Source organism: Dreissena polymorpha, chromosome 1, assembly GCF_020536995.1.
Source record: "Dreissena polymorpha isolate Duluth1 chromosome 1, UMN_Dpol_1.0, whole genome shotgun sequence".
Classification (NCBI taxonomy): Eukaryota; Metazoa; Mollusca; class Bivalvia; order Myida; family Dreissenidae; genus Dreissena; species Dreissena polymorpha.
Window position 1 is genome coordinate 90555019 of NC_068355.1, and position 15110 is coordinate 90570128.

Below are 15110 nucleotides of genomic sequence, written 5' to 3' on the forward strand. Positions count from 1 at the left end.
GTATTTGTCAGGGGCTGTATGTGCATGTTTTACGATGTCATGTTATATTGTATTTGCCAGGGGCGGTAGAGGCATGTTTACTTCATGGACTACGAAAGAGAGCTCTGGGGCTCTTCAAGTTCAGTAACACAACAGCGTTGTTACAGAAGGTATCCAAGTCCTATGAGCCTGCCATGGAAGTGGTTCGCATTGTGAGCGACATTGAGCTGAATAACGATCCAAACAAGTAAGGTAGCCTTTTATCGGATAAATTCGCATTTTTATGCAATTAAAGCCCTTAGACTTGTAATAAAATTAAATATTTAAGACCTTTCTTATTAGATTCTAGTTTTAAAGGATTCATTTCCAAGATGCTGAGGAGCAGCAAACAGCATAAAACCTGATCAGTCTGCCAGTTACTGGAAGGCTGTTCTGGTTGTATGCTGGTTGAAAAAGCCTTTTTGTCACTCTGCTTCTGGGCAGGAAAGGATTTAAATGTGCGGCGTTGTTTTTTTTCATAATGTGTTGTAATAGAAAAAATAGACAGGGATGTTTATGTCCCTACATGTGGAAGAATTGTTAAGTAAAGTTAAGTGCTGCAAGTGTCTCTTCATGTTTGTGTTACGTGTAAAAAATATTTCTTACATTTCATTTTTCCTATAAATAGGGGGTGTATTTATGGTTTTATTTTTATTTTTTAATACTGCAAATCAAAGGTTTGCTACAAAAATATAACAAAATAACTATGGATTTTTGGCTACATGTTCTAGGTTATAAGATTTTATCAAATAAACTTATTATTTAGTAATTCAAAATATAAGTCTTGATTTCATGCTAGGAGCAGTTCAGTACTTTGAGGGCTTCATTAGGTGATATATAACTGTGATTAATCTCTTTTACTTGTTGTTCACAGGAAGCCTGTAGACTCCAGCAAGAATCCCACCAAACGCCAAACATCTTTCTCGTTCAGCCCCAAGTATTTGTGGATCCGCATCGCAATATTTGAGAAAAAACTTGCCAAGATCCTCGACTATTTAGTACAGAACAACAAGTTTGTATTCATATTGTGTACAACTTTATTGCAGAGAACTAGAATCATTAAAAATGGTCTAATGGTGAAATGAATATTGTGTCCCCCTAGCAACCGTAAGGTCACGGGTTCGATCCCCATCGTGGGAGCGTTATTTAGATCTCCCCAAAAGACACTAAGTACTAATTCTAGGCCCAGGAATTGACTCAAGAGGGTTTATATATGCTTGAGGCTTTTGATGCAATAGAGCCAGTGCTCACGCTGCTGCCAGACATTATCACCAATGGCGCTTATATAATCCAACTGGCTATTATTTCTTAAAATTGTCTAGAAAAAATGGCGATTATTTTATCCGCCTACATCAAAAACAAATTTGCCTCTACAAGTTTTCCGGCGAATGCGAAACGCCTGTTAATCAGGCCATCAAGCAGGAAAAATCGATAACTAGATTACCTGTGTACACACTCGACCCTGTGTATTGTCATACACGCGTCAATAACTTCTGCGACATCGTGGCCTAGAGTGTTTTTCTCAATCAGTGTCCAACAGAAGTGATATATTTCGGAAAAAACGTCTTAAATCTCCCAGTGCTTTACCAATTACCGGTAACTGTTAGATTTTTAGCTCACCTGATTGCTCAGGTGAGCTTTTGTGACGGGACTTTGTCCGTCGTATGTCCGTCCGTCCGTCTGTTAACATTTGCTGGTAAACACTCTAGAGGCTACATTTCTTGTCCCATCTTCATGAAACTTGGTCAGAAGCTTTGTCCCAATGAAATCTCGGCCGAGTTCGAAACTGGGTTATGCTGGGTCAAAAACTAGGTCACTAGGTAAAAAAAACAAAAAAAACTTGTAAACACTGTAGAAGTCACATTTCATGCCCAATCTTCATGTACCTTTGTCCAAATGTTTGTCTTAATGATATCTTGGTTGAGTTCAAAAGTGGTTCCAATCCATTGAAAAACATGGCCGCCAGTGGGCGGGGCAGTTTTCCTTATTTGGCTATAGAGAAACCTTGTAAACACTTTAGAAGTCACACTTTTTGCCCAATCATCATGAAAGTTGGTCAAAACATTGGTTCAATTGATGTCTCGGACGAGTTTGAAAATGATCGAGATCGGTGAAAAAACATGGCCGCCAGTGGGCGGGGCATTTTTCTCTAGATGTATATAGTGGCAGTTTTCCCTATTTGGCTATTGAGAAACCTTGTAAACACTCTAGAAGTCACAATTTTTGGCCAATCATAATGAAAGATGGTCAAAACATTGGTTTTATTGATATCTCGGACAAGTTTGAAATGGGTCGGGCTCGGTAAAAAAACATGGCCACCAGTGGGCATGGCATTTTTCTCTATATGTATATAGTGAAAACATGTGAACACAGTAGAAGTTACATTTTTGGCCCAATTTTCATGAAATTTGCTCAGAACATTTGTTTCCTTGATACGAGAGTTGAGTTCAAAAATGGTTCTGGTCAGTTGAATAACATGGCTGCTGGGAGTGAGGCAGTTTTCTCATTATGCCCCCCACCCTTTCGAAGAAGAGGGGGTACATTGTTTCGTCATGTCGGTCCGTCCGTCCACCAGATGGTTTCCAGATGATAACTCAAGAGCGCTTATGCCAAGTGTTGTGAGGGGCAAGTTATGAAAATGTTACACTGTTACATAGTGGTTCAAATTTAACGCGCAGGGCTCTTGAAAAAATATGGGTAGTGCGCGTCAATAAGGACTAGATACGGTATATTACAGTTTCATTATTGTGTTTGAAATGAAGAAAACATGCATATCTTTGAGTATATGAAAAGTTTATAATAAAGTTAATAATATCTACATGTACATCTTATTTGATACTGATCTGCATTTTATAAACACTGTATTTAAGCATGGTTACAATTTAGGGCTCTGATCATTTTTTGGTGATATGCCATATTGGCATGCACGGATTTATATTAATAAGCAGTCAAGTTTGTCTGTCAATTACTATATACTACTCTAGTAAATCTTACATTGTTTGAAAGTAAAGGAAAATTGCAGTTGATCATCAACAGATAGTAGATATTGAATACGATTATAATTGTAGTCACTTTTTTCTGGTGTTAAATTCTACATTGGCATAGTTTAGACTTATCCCACAACCCTTGCACTGTTAAACTTTTCATGTTCTTGCATAAAGCTGGGTTCCCACTGCCGATCAGATCAACTCGATCAAGCCCGACAAAGCGGTCGGGTACTGGTCTGGTTTGGTCGGCATGAGTGATCGGGGCGGTCGGGTAGGTCGGCATTGGTCAGGTTTCCTACTCAAAAAATATCGAGTAGCGGTCGAGTAGGAAATGGATCAAGAAGCCCTCTGCAAGTGGCCGTGTATTAGTCGAGTAGAAGATCAAGTTGATGGTGGAGCAATCGTGTGGCGATCGGATTGACATCATTTACACAATCTCTACCTGATCCTCTCGACCTCTGCCCGAGTTATTTTAGATCGGAACACGATCCACTCGACCTCTATTCTATTTGATGAACAGATTTACTAGACTGCTACCCGACGTCTACTCAAACGTACACGATCACTTTCCGATTGCTATTCGACCATACACGAGCTCATGTCACTAAAACAAAACTCACGTGCAAAACGTCGTGCTTGTCTCTCATAACCTTTTTAGAATCGGGCGAGTAAACATCCAAAGATGCCAAGAAATGGCAAAAAGGCGACTGATACTGCTAAAACTAGTAAAAAAATCCATGATGATTTAAGTGATTAGTGAACAACAATGTTTAAAGTTTTTGTTCTCAAAGTTTCAATACACGACCGTTTGCGACTTTGTACGACTGTCGTACGACCGTCACGATTTGGTCGTGTGAAGATCTGGTGGTGATCGAGCTGAGGTCCACTTGGTCGAGCTGAGATCATAAAGGGCTCTCGTATAGGTCCAGATGATCGAGCGGAAATCGGAAAGATGGTTGAGTGGACGTCGTGAATGAGTCGTGTGGGGGTCGTGTGTTATCGACAAGAGGTCGAGAAGAAGTCGTGTATACCCTTTTTAGTCGAGCTTAGTCGGGTTTGGTCGGGAAATTTTGGTCATCGGGATGATCGAGTTGATCGGATCGGCAGTGGGAACCCACCTTAACAGAATCAGAATTGAGACATGCATGTCAGAAATGCTGATTTTAATGACTGCTTTGTAGTTTAAGATGAATGCTGGGTAACAGTTTGCCATATTGAGACCTGTTTTGAGAGAAATGGGGCTTAATGCAATATGCCTTATGGGTTGTCCCAGATTAGCCCTTGCAGTCTACAGATGCTTATCAAGGATGACATGTTTTAGTGGAATTGTTTGTTTGAAGGTGGTCACTTTTAACCCTTTGCATGCTGGGAAAATTTGTCGTCTGCTAAAATGTCGTCTGCTGAATTTCTAAAATTAGCATTTTCTTCGATTTTTTTCAAAGAATATTATCAGAATAGCAAACAGTTTGGATCCTGATGAGACGCCACGTTCTGTGGCGTCTCATCTGGATCCAAACTGTTTGCAAAGGCCTTCAACATTTGGTTCCCGCACTGAAAGGGTTAAAAAAAATTCCAGTCTTTGCAGACTGCACAGGTATATCTGGAACCACACTTTACGCACATACATTAAGCCCAGTTTTTCCATGAAGCATCTCAATTATGTATTTGCAGTAAATACTATGAGTCCTTTGCCCTGATATCTGACCCTGTGGATGGACCCATCTTAGCCTCACTGCTTGGTAAGTTCTATTTTTGTATTTATCTGTCATCTTTTTACTTGATTTGATAATTTTGATTTACCATCAAATTAGGATAAAATCCACATGGAAATTTGTTTTTGAGCTATCCAACGAAATGACCTAGTTTACTTTGTGCTCAGAAGAGCTATTGTGATAACGCCACATGTGGCATCTGTTGTCATGCAGTGTCCGCCCTAAACGTTACCTCTCTAGAGACATCATTCTTCATAAAATCTTGATGAAACATTGTCAGAATGTATATTTTTGACAATACCTAGGCTTAGTCTGAATCTCAGATGTTTCAGAATGTATTATGTAGCAATCTATCTTGTACATTAAATGAATTCATATTTGATGACTTCAAGAAACATGATGTAATTGAAAAATATAAAAAAGATATCAGTTATTGACAAGATGATCCACCACCCTTCCAGTGGGCCCATGTGCATTGGACTACACAAAGATGAAGACGTCCGACCACTTTTGGACAGACCCTCCGGCAGATGAATTAGTGCAGCGCCACCGCATCCACTCTGGGGGTCATCACATGACCTCAGGCGCCGCATCTCCGGGCTCACCAAAGCAGCGTCCGGGACTTCAGATGCGCCCACAGATACCAGTAAGAAACCACTGGCCCTCTGTCATTATTTTCTTGAAGACATGCAAGGGTCATGATGGGACTATCTTAGTTTATATTAATATCAGGATAGGAACACAATTGTTACAATTTCTCATTTAACATAGTCACCCACTCCCAAATCAAGGTAGGAGGTGAGGTAGTAGAGACTGTTAACACCATAATGTACCTTGCAACCACATGTGTTGTGGAGAGAAGGATATTAATCGTTTATCTCTTTATTTGCTAGTTATGTTTTTTAGCATTAGAACTTTCTTAACAGTTTTTGGACAAGAATAGTATTACACACAAAACAGGCATTTAACAGACGTGGCACCATTGATTAATGGCAGTTTCAACTTACAAAATTAACCCAAGTTTTGCCAATAAAGCTTTGTGATAATGTGCCCAGGCTTAGTTTACATTCACAGTACATTCACAGTGGCAAGTGATTTTCGAAAGTGACAAACTGAAGCCCACTGGCAAGACTTTTTGTAAACGAAAAATACTGTACATAAAGCATAATTTTCCCAAAGTTATGCTTATCTATTTGCCAACATTTCTTTCAGGTTCGTAGAAACCAGAGTAGTAGTAGTGAGGAAAGTTCTAAAAGTTTCCACATGTCAGCGCGGGAGTATGTTGAGTCGCTGCACCAAAACTCCAGGTCAACTCTTCTTTATGGAAAAAACAATGTCTTAGTACAAGCTGTAAGTAGGTTTTCTTTTCTTTTTTATTTGATACAAGCTTTAAAAAAGAATGGGCTGAAAAAATTAGATAATTGTCCTTCCAAAAAATGTATTCAGAAATTATATTTGCAGTGTTTGAAGTTGTTGTTATTGAACATTGAAAATGGCTTGTGAAAAAAAAAATTCATTATTTTGCTTTATATCCATGATTAATTTATTGATAGCGATCAAGGAACACTGATTCAGAACAGCGTTCCTTTACAACATTTATTTGGTATAAATACGTAGCTGGAAGTATATATTGGATTATGTTCATGTTAGAATTATTGTAAACTGGAAGTTTCTGGTGTATGTATGGCACGCCTGAACCACAAAAAAGAGAAAAACTAAGTTTAAGTAACTTAAACTTAGTTTTTCACTACTTAAACTCAATTTAAGTAACTTAATTCGAATTAACGCTACTAAATGCATTAAGTAGTTAAGAAGAGTTATTTTCTATTTATGTGAGAAAAATGAATTAAGCAGAGAAAAACTTAGTTTAACTCGTTAAGTGCGCCCGAACAACAAAAATTGATTTTTATTACCGTTAAGTTGCTTAAATTGCATTTAACGCTGCTTAAAATTAATTTAAGTGCTTTCGCATCGTTAATTGTATTTAATTATTACTTAAGTAATAAAATTTTTACTTAAGTTGAATTATTAATTATCGTTAAGTCAAAACTCGCGTCCGAAAATAAGCATATGAAACAAGCGTTTTGATTGGTTGTCAGGTTTGTTAATAAATTCATGCCCGAGGTCGGAAGAAAAAGATTGCCATGTGGTACGAGCAAAAAATACAAAAATCCAAAAAAATTTGGATTAGAATCTTAAGTCAGCTAAAATTTGTTTTAGTCTGGAATAACATTCAAAACACCCTTTCATCATCAAATTTTGCTGACAGTCAGTAACTATGCAATAAACATCAAAAACGATCCGCCCGTCTATATATTTCCGGGTCATATCGCATTTACCTGTAGTAATAACTTGTCTTGTATACGAGTAGTCATACCAGCTTGTATGTAGAAACTGGGACTATATTATATGTCCCAGGTAGAAATTAAAGATTATATCGTGTCACCGAATCCAACTTAATTATATTCTATACATGTAAATTTTGGCTTTGATTTTAGTATTTAAATGGAAAAAAAAACAGTCTCCAGTATCTCAGTATTGGCAGTGAACTTATAAGTAAACAATCCCAAAAAGTACACATATCAGAAATTACCCAGGTGATATTTTAAGTCGGAGTGCACTATTGTCTTTTAAAATAATTTTAAGCTGTAGGTAAATGCGTGCGTTGTAACCGATCCATTGCAAAATTGTAAATGGCGGTAGAAGAAAATCCTTTCCTGTTTACGTTTGTTACGACGTTTCTGATTGGCTTAGGTCTTCCGGATCATTAACTGACCAATCAAAACAATTCGACTTTACAACTTAAGTAAAATTCCTTACTAAAGTTGAATTCGTGTAACTAAAAACATATTTTAAGTAGAAAAACCTATTTTAACGCAACTTAATTGAAAATAGTACAATTGATAGAGAAAATCCTTGTTAAGTTGAATTAATTCAACTTAAGTAAGAAAATTACCATTAAGCACCGTTAATGCATTTTCGGTGTTTTAATTAGCGTTAACGCCGCGGGAACCACAAAAACTACTTAAATTCATTTTAAGCAGCGTTAATTCGAATTAAGTAACTTAAATTGAATTTAAGTAGAGAAAAACCTAGTTTAAGTAACTTAAACTTAGTTTTTCTCATTTTTGTGGTTCAGGCGTGCCATATGTATGCTAACTTTGAAAAATCAGTCTCAGTGAGGACATATCAACTTGTAGCACTTATATGGAAATACATGTACATGAGTCCCACTCTGGTCAAAGACTCCTTAACCCTTTGCATGCTGGGAAATTTGTCGTCTGCTAAAATGTCTTCTGCTGAATTTCTAAAATTAGCATTTTCTTCGATTTTTTTCAAAGAATACTATAAGAATAGCTGTTTGCAAAGGCCTTCAAAATTCGGTTCCAGCACTGAAAGAGTTAATTCATGTGGGTATAAAACATTGTGCCAGATTATTAAGGACAGTTGGCACAGGCTTTTCAGTGAAGACACGTTCCACTTTTTTAGAAATGTTTGTGTATAAAAAGTATCTTATCAATGAAATCCAGTTTTAGGCGGAAAGTGTACTCCCTGAATAGCTTGTGGGAACTTTAATATGCACATTTATTAGGCCCTGTTCTGTAGGTTCTATTAAAATTTAAGTGGAATTTGTACAGAACAATCTAACTTATGTACTTGTGCCTCTTTTAACAGTGTATGTCTTTTGTATTGTCTCTTTTTTAGCACTCAGTCATGCTTTTAGCAAAATCCTCAAACTACTTGGTCAGAACATTTTTCTTATAATGATATCTAGGCTCATTTCGAAAATGGTTCCGTTGAAAAAATGGCCCCCAGGGGGTGGGGTATTTTTTCTTTAAATGGCTATAATAAAACGTTACCTCTCTAGAAGTTACATTTATGGTCCAATCTTTATGAAACTTGGTCAGAACATTTATTCTAATCATAGCCTGGCCGAGCTCGAAAATGGTTGTTTTGTTTAAAAATATGGCCGCCAGAAGGTCGGGCATTTCTCCTTATATAGCTATTGTTAAACCTAATTGTTAACACTCTACAATAAGTGACATTTTTTGTCCAATCTTCATGCAACTTGGTCAAAACATTTGTTCTTCTGATATCTTGGCTGAGAACGAAAATATTTCCCATCTGTTGAAAGACAAGGGGGCTGGGCATTTTTTCTCATGTGGCTATAGTAATACCTTGTTAACTGTAGTCGATATTGTGGCCAAGTTTGTAATGGTTTCAAAAACATCTCAAAAGTCACTAGGATCAGTTCAGTTCCATTAAAATCACAGGTAAGCAACAGTGGGCCTCTGGCCCTCTTGTTTGGTAAAATAGAATAAGATTCAAGAAAAAATCCAATTTGATAACAAAATGTTATATATATATTATAGACATGATAAGCTACAAAGCAGCAAAATTAAAGTTCACAAGAGTAATAAGCCAAGTCCGCATGATGTTAGATTAGCAAATCAATCATTATACAACATATTTATCCCTGCTAAAACTGCTGCATCATATCAATTATATGATATTTTTATGCCCCCCCCCCCCTTCGAAGAAGAGGGGGTATATTGTTTTGCACATGTCGGTGGGTCCGTCGGTTCGTCCACCAGATGGTTTCCGGATGATAACTCAAAAACCCAGATGACCCCTAATGATTTTCAGGTCACTAGGTCAAAGGTCAAGGTCACAGTGACTCGAAATAGTAAAATGGTTTCCGGATGATCACTCAAGAATGCTTAGGCCTAGGATCATGAAACTTCATAGGTACATTGACCATGACTGGCAAATGACCCCTATTGATTTTCAGGTCACTAGGTCAAAGGTCAAGGTCACAGTGACTCTAAATAGTAAAATGGTTTCCGGATGATAACTCAAGAATGCTTAAGCCTAGGATCATGAAACTTCATAGGTACATTGATCATGACTGGCAGATGACCCCAATTGGTTTTCAGATCACTAGGTCAAAGGTCAAGGTCACAGTGACTCGAAACAATAAAATGGTTTCCAGATGATAACTCAAGAATGCTTAGGCCAAAGATCATGAAACTTCATAGGAACAATGATCATGACTGGCAGATGAATCCTATTGATTTTCAGATCACTAGGTCAATAGTCAAGGTCACAGTGACTCGAAACAGTTAAATGGTTTCAGGATGATAACTCAAGAATGCTTACGCCTAGGACCATGAAACTTCATCGGTACATTGATAATGACTGGCAAATGACCCCTATAAATTTTCAGGTCACTAGGTCAAAGGTCAAGGTCACAGTGACTCAAAATAGTAAAATGGTTTCCAGATGATAACTCAAGAATGCTTATGCCTAGGATCATGAACCTTCATAGGTACATTGATCATGACTGGCAGATGACCCCTATTAATTTTCAGGTCACTAGGTTAAAGGTCAAGGTCACAGTGACTCGAACAGTAAAATGGTTTCCTGATGATAACTCAAGAATAATTAGGCCTATGATCATGAAACTTCATAGGTACATTGATCATAACCCTATTAATTTTTAGGTCACTAGGTCAAAGGTCAAGGTCACAGTGACAAAAAACGTATTTACACAATGGCTGCCACTACAACTGACAGCCCATATGGGGGCATGCATGTTTTACAAACAGCCCTTGTTTCTTACAAAATAGAGATGTAGAGGTATGATAAACAGAAAAACAGGTTATTCCTCTACAGTCATGTAATTTATTATGCTATGAACCAACTAAGCCTTGCCTGATTTATAACAACTGTGACCATCATAGGACAGTAACCTGTTATTATCTTTATATATCTGGTAGATTATTTGGCAAACCTCGGGCAGTGGCAAAAAATGTTCATGAGACAGGTTGGTGTGTGTTATTGATTATCTGCCAGCTAGGATTTAAAAGCTCTCAGCCTGACAGTCTTCCTGCATTCACAAGAATTGCTATTTCCTTGTGACTTAATGCTGCCAAATGCAGTATTGATTTTTAGCAAGTGGCTTTTTACATATGTCACAGACTGTGTCATGTCAGCTTGTCAAATAAAAGTGAGAGTGATACAGTCATAAGTTGATTCCTCTTAGCAGTGCTTAAATATGTATATATTTATAAAGTTACAGTTGAACAGACAAGATGCGCACACAAGAGCAGCAAAGTTTACTTTCGTGCGAATGCTCCAAAGTTAAATCAATTGCCCGTGGATTATCAATATGAAACTTTTTATGCCCCCCTTCGAAGAAGAGGGGATATATTGCTTTGCACATGTCGGTCGGTCGGTCTGTCTGTCGGTCGGTCGGTCGGTCCGTCCACCAGGTGGTTTCCAGATGATAACTCAAGAATGCTTAGGCCTAGGATCATGAAACTTCATAGGTACATTGATCATGACTCGCAGATGACCCCTATTGATTATGAGGTCACTAGGTCAAAGGTCAAGGTCACTGTGACCCGAAATAATAAAATGGTTTCCGGATGATAATTCAAGAACGCTTATGCCTAGGATCATGAAACTTGATAGGTAGATTGATCATGACTCGCAGATGACTCCTATTGATTTTCAGGTCACTAGGTCAAAGGTCAAGGTCACTGTGACCCGAAATAGTAAAATGGTTTCCGGATGATAACTCAAGAACACTTATGCCTAGGATTATGAAACTTGATAGGTACATTGATCATGACTTGCAGATGACCCCTATTGATTTTGAGGTCACTGGGTCAAAGGTCAAGGTCACTGTGACCTGAAATAGTAAAATGGTTTCCGGATGATAACTCAAGAACGCTTATGCCTAGGATCATGAAACTTCATAGGTACATTGATCATGACTCGCAGATGACCTCTATTGATTTTCAGGTCACTAGGTCAAAGGTCAAGGTCACGGTGACCCGAAATAGTAAAATGGTTTCCGGATGATAACTCAAGAACGCTTATGCCTAGGATCATGAAACTTGATAGGTAGATTGACCATGACTCGCAGATGACCCCTATTGATTTTAAAGTCACTAAGTCAAAGGTCAAGGTCACAGTGACCCAAAATAGTAAAATGGTTACCGGATGATAACTCAAGAACGCTTATGCCTAGGATCATGAAACTTGAAAGGTAGATTGATCATGACTCGCAGATGACCCCTATTGATTTTCAGGTCACAAGGTCAAACGTCAAGGTCACGGTGACCCGAAATAGAAAAATGGTTTCCTGATTATAACTCAAGAACGCTTATGCCTATGATCATGAAACTTGATAGGTTGTTTGATCATGACTGGCAGATGACCCCTATTGATTTTCAGGTCACTAGGTCAAAGGTCAAGGTCACAGTGACCTGAAATAGTAAAATGGTTTCCGGATGATAACTCAAGAACGCTTATGGCTAGGATCATGAAACTTCATAGGTACATTGATCATGACTGGCAGATGACCCCTATTGATTTTCAGGTCAAAGGTCAAGGTCACGGTGACCCAAAATAGTAAAATGGTTTCTGGATGATAACTCAAGAATGCTTATGCCTAGGATCATGAAACTTGATAGGCTGATTGATCATGACTCGCAGATGACCCCTATTGATTTTGAGGTCACTCGGTCAAAGGTCAAGGTCACGGTGACCCGAAATAGTTAAATGGTTTCCGGATGATAACTCAAGAATGCTTATGCCTAGGATCATGAAACTTGATAGGTACATTGATCATGACTGGCAGATGACCCCTATTGATTTTGAGGTCACTAGGTCAAAGGTCAAGGTCACAGTGACCCGAAATAGTAAAATGGTTTCCGGATGATAACTCAAGAACGCTTATGGCTAGGATCATGAAACTTCATAGGTGCATTGATCATGACTCGCAGATGACCCCTATTGATTTTCAGGTCACTAGGTCAAAGGTCATGGTCACAGTGACAAAAACATATTTACGAAATGGCTGTCACTACAACTGAGAGCCCATATGGGGGGCATGCATGTTTTACAAACAGCCCTTGTTGTTTTCGTTTCTAATCACAGGGACGAATGAGCCAAAGTTGATGAGATATTGCCCTTGTATAATAAATGTGTCATTTTGTATTAGATTTTTTGTTTTTTTGCAAGATCTTGGGAACTTATACTCAGGATTTGATGAATCTGTGTATATACTTTTTCTTTTTTTGTGGACATATTCATAGAGTAAACATTTTCTTTTTTAAAGACTTTTCACAGAGTTATTATCCTTCGAATAACAATGCTGTTTTGCCTGTTATCTCAGACTTTTTCGGCGTAGCTGTACACGCCAGCTTTTCACCTTACCTGACCTTTGTAACTGTCCAATAAAATTCAAATAAAATTTTCCGCGGCTAGGTCAGAATGAATACACTTCATTTATCCCATAGGCTGATTTGAGCATATGACCAGAACATTGGAAACATGTCTGCGTCTTTGTAACACTGTTTTACTGCGTTTTTCAGCATGAAACAATTTTATCTCTAATGAAAAGGCTTAATAGATAGAACAGTTTTACACTCAATCTCGACATCAATACAGTTTGTGCGTGCACCTTTTTTTCCAGAGGATTGCCAGCGCGAAAATGTTTGTACTTAAAGGCTATGTTCTCATATTTAGAACGTACTTCCATATTCCTGTCAACATGTTAACGTATAAAGAGCAGTGGAAGCGAGGCCTCACTTTAATGCATTGCATTTCAGCTTGCGAGGTATCAGGGTCAGTTCGCGGTTAGTGTGTGTGAATGTCAGAGTTTATATACAGGTCAACGCTGCGTCTTCACAACTACCTTATGTGCTGACCAGTAAAATAATCATTATATAATAAAGATGCTATAGCGTGAACTAGGTGAACTGGAATTTTCTTTAGACCAGAAAGATGTTAAATGAAGATACCGTAAAAAGTTGTGTATAAGGCGCACTTTTTTACCCCAAAATTTCATTTTAAAAACTTGATGCGCGTTATGCGCAACTACAGCCATGCCAAGACATTTTTTCCCTGTCAGTTTCCCAGTTGCGGTAATTCGTATCTTTTTGTTTCCCGGTATTTACGATCTGAATAAGATGGACAAACATTATAAAGTTAACATAAATATTTTCTATCTTTTTCAGGTACGTACAGAGCATTGAAATCAAATAAATTTGAAGAAGAGAATGAACAACGAAGGAAGCCATTTTTATTTAAATGTTATTGTTTTCCCACAATATTATACCCTACTGTACTAGGGTTACACAATTTATTTGGAGGCACTTGTCGATTTTTAATTGTATATCGGCAAGGTCTTTCCCGATATATTTATGATTATTTTTCTTGCTTTTCAAATGTGTTAATAAAATTGATGTTGTGTTTGTTTACACGTTTTCATACGTCTTGTCAAGATTGAGGATGTGGTTATCGAGCAATTTGCGTCACCTGTCAAGTTTTGTGTAGCTGGGCTATTATCAAAACGTGCAACCGGCAAACGGCTTCACACCTCCATTGTTTGTTTATCGCCGGAAATGTTGTAATGGTGTTGAGAAGTTTGAGTCATTAAAGTCTCCTGTCAATTATAGACACTTGAAAAGAACGCATGATATCAGCAATGTAAATAAACGCGCGGTTGTGAATAAGTCATGCATGAATAACCACGTGACAATACCAATCGATAATGTCAGTTTCTTAGTTATAACTAATCCATCCGTTAAGTGTACTCCTCCACGTTAAAATTGTAGACAGTTACTTCGGAGACACATGATGAAAACCTTGATGGTTTCCTCGTGGAAAGTGTGCATTTCATGCATAATTCATTTAAATCCAAACATTTATTTTTACGCATATGATAAAAAAAACCACACAAACTAGTTGTATCGTTATAGTCTTTAAAATAGTTAATAATTTAAGCAATAAAAGAACACGGAAGATCGGCAATGTAAATATAACGATTTTCATTTAGCCTGTGGTACGGAATTTTCCCCCGATTTTTTTGCTTCACAAACTTTTTTTCCCGATTTTTTAGCTTAAAAAAGTAGATGCGCGTTATACATAAATGCGCGTTATACACAGCGTTTTACGGTATCCAGCGATATAATTATGGTATGTCAATAATCGATTCTTAATATGTTTTCAACAATACCATGAAAAATATTATTTTTAATTAATTTAACAAGAATTATTCCATCATATTGACTAATGTATTAAGCATGAGCGCGATGATTCTCGATACTGTAAATAATCAAATCAAATAGCAATGCCTGACAAACCACTAAAACAGGTTTGTTCGAAGAATGCGCATATAAATATAAAAAATATGAACGGATACTTCGCGGTTGACTCATATGTTTTAATTTCACTTCCATTCTTCTTTTGGTTTTCTGTTTTGTATCTATAGGTTTATGACCAGCAAATTGTAATAATGTAAGATAAGCCGTGAAAACTCCGCGTAACATCCCGTACTGCGTGTGATGCAGCTAAGAACTGCACAGAAAAAGACATT

The 15110-nt window shown here is 37.6% G+C and overlaps 1 protein-coding gene across 1 annotated transcript in view; it reads left to right on the forward strand.

Moving 5' to 3' along the window:
- The window catches only part of LOC127840180 (small G protein signaling modulator 1-like), a 94407-nt gene that overhangs the window by 17970 nt on the left and 61327 nt on the right, over positions 1-15110 (forward strand). Inside the window, exons 3-7 of the mRNA XM_052368679.1 lie at positions 61-226; positions 893-1030; positions 4677-4744; positions 5179-5363; positions 5930-6067. Coding sequence (XP_052224639.1) covers positions 61-226; positions 893-1030; positions 4677-4744; positions 5179-5363; positions 5930-6067 — 695 coding nt within the window. The remainder of the gene's footprint in view (positions 1-60; positions 227-892; positions 1031-4676; positions 4745-5178; positions 5364-5929; positions 6068-15110) is intronic.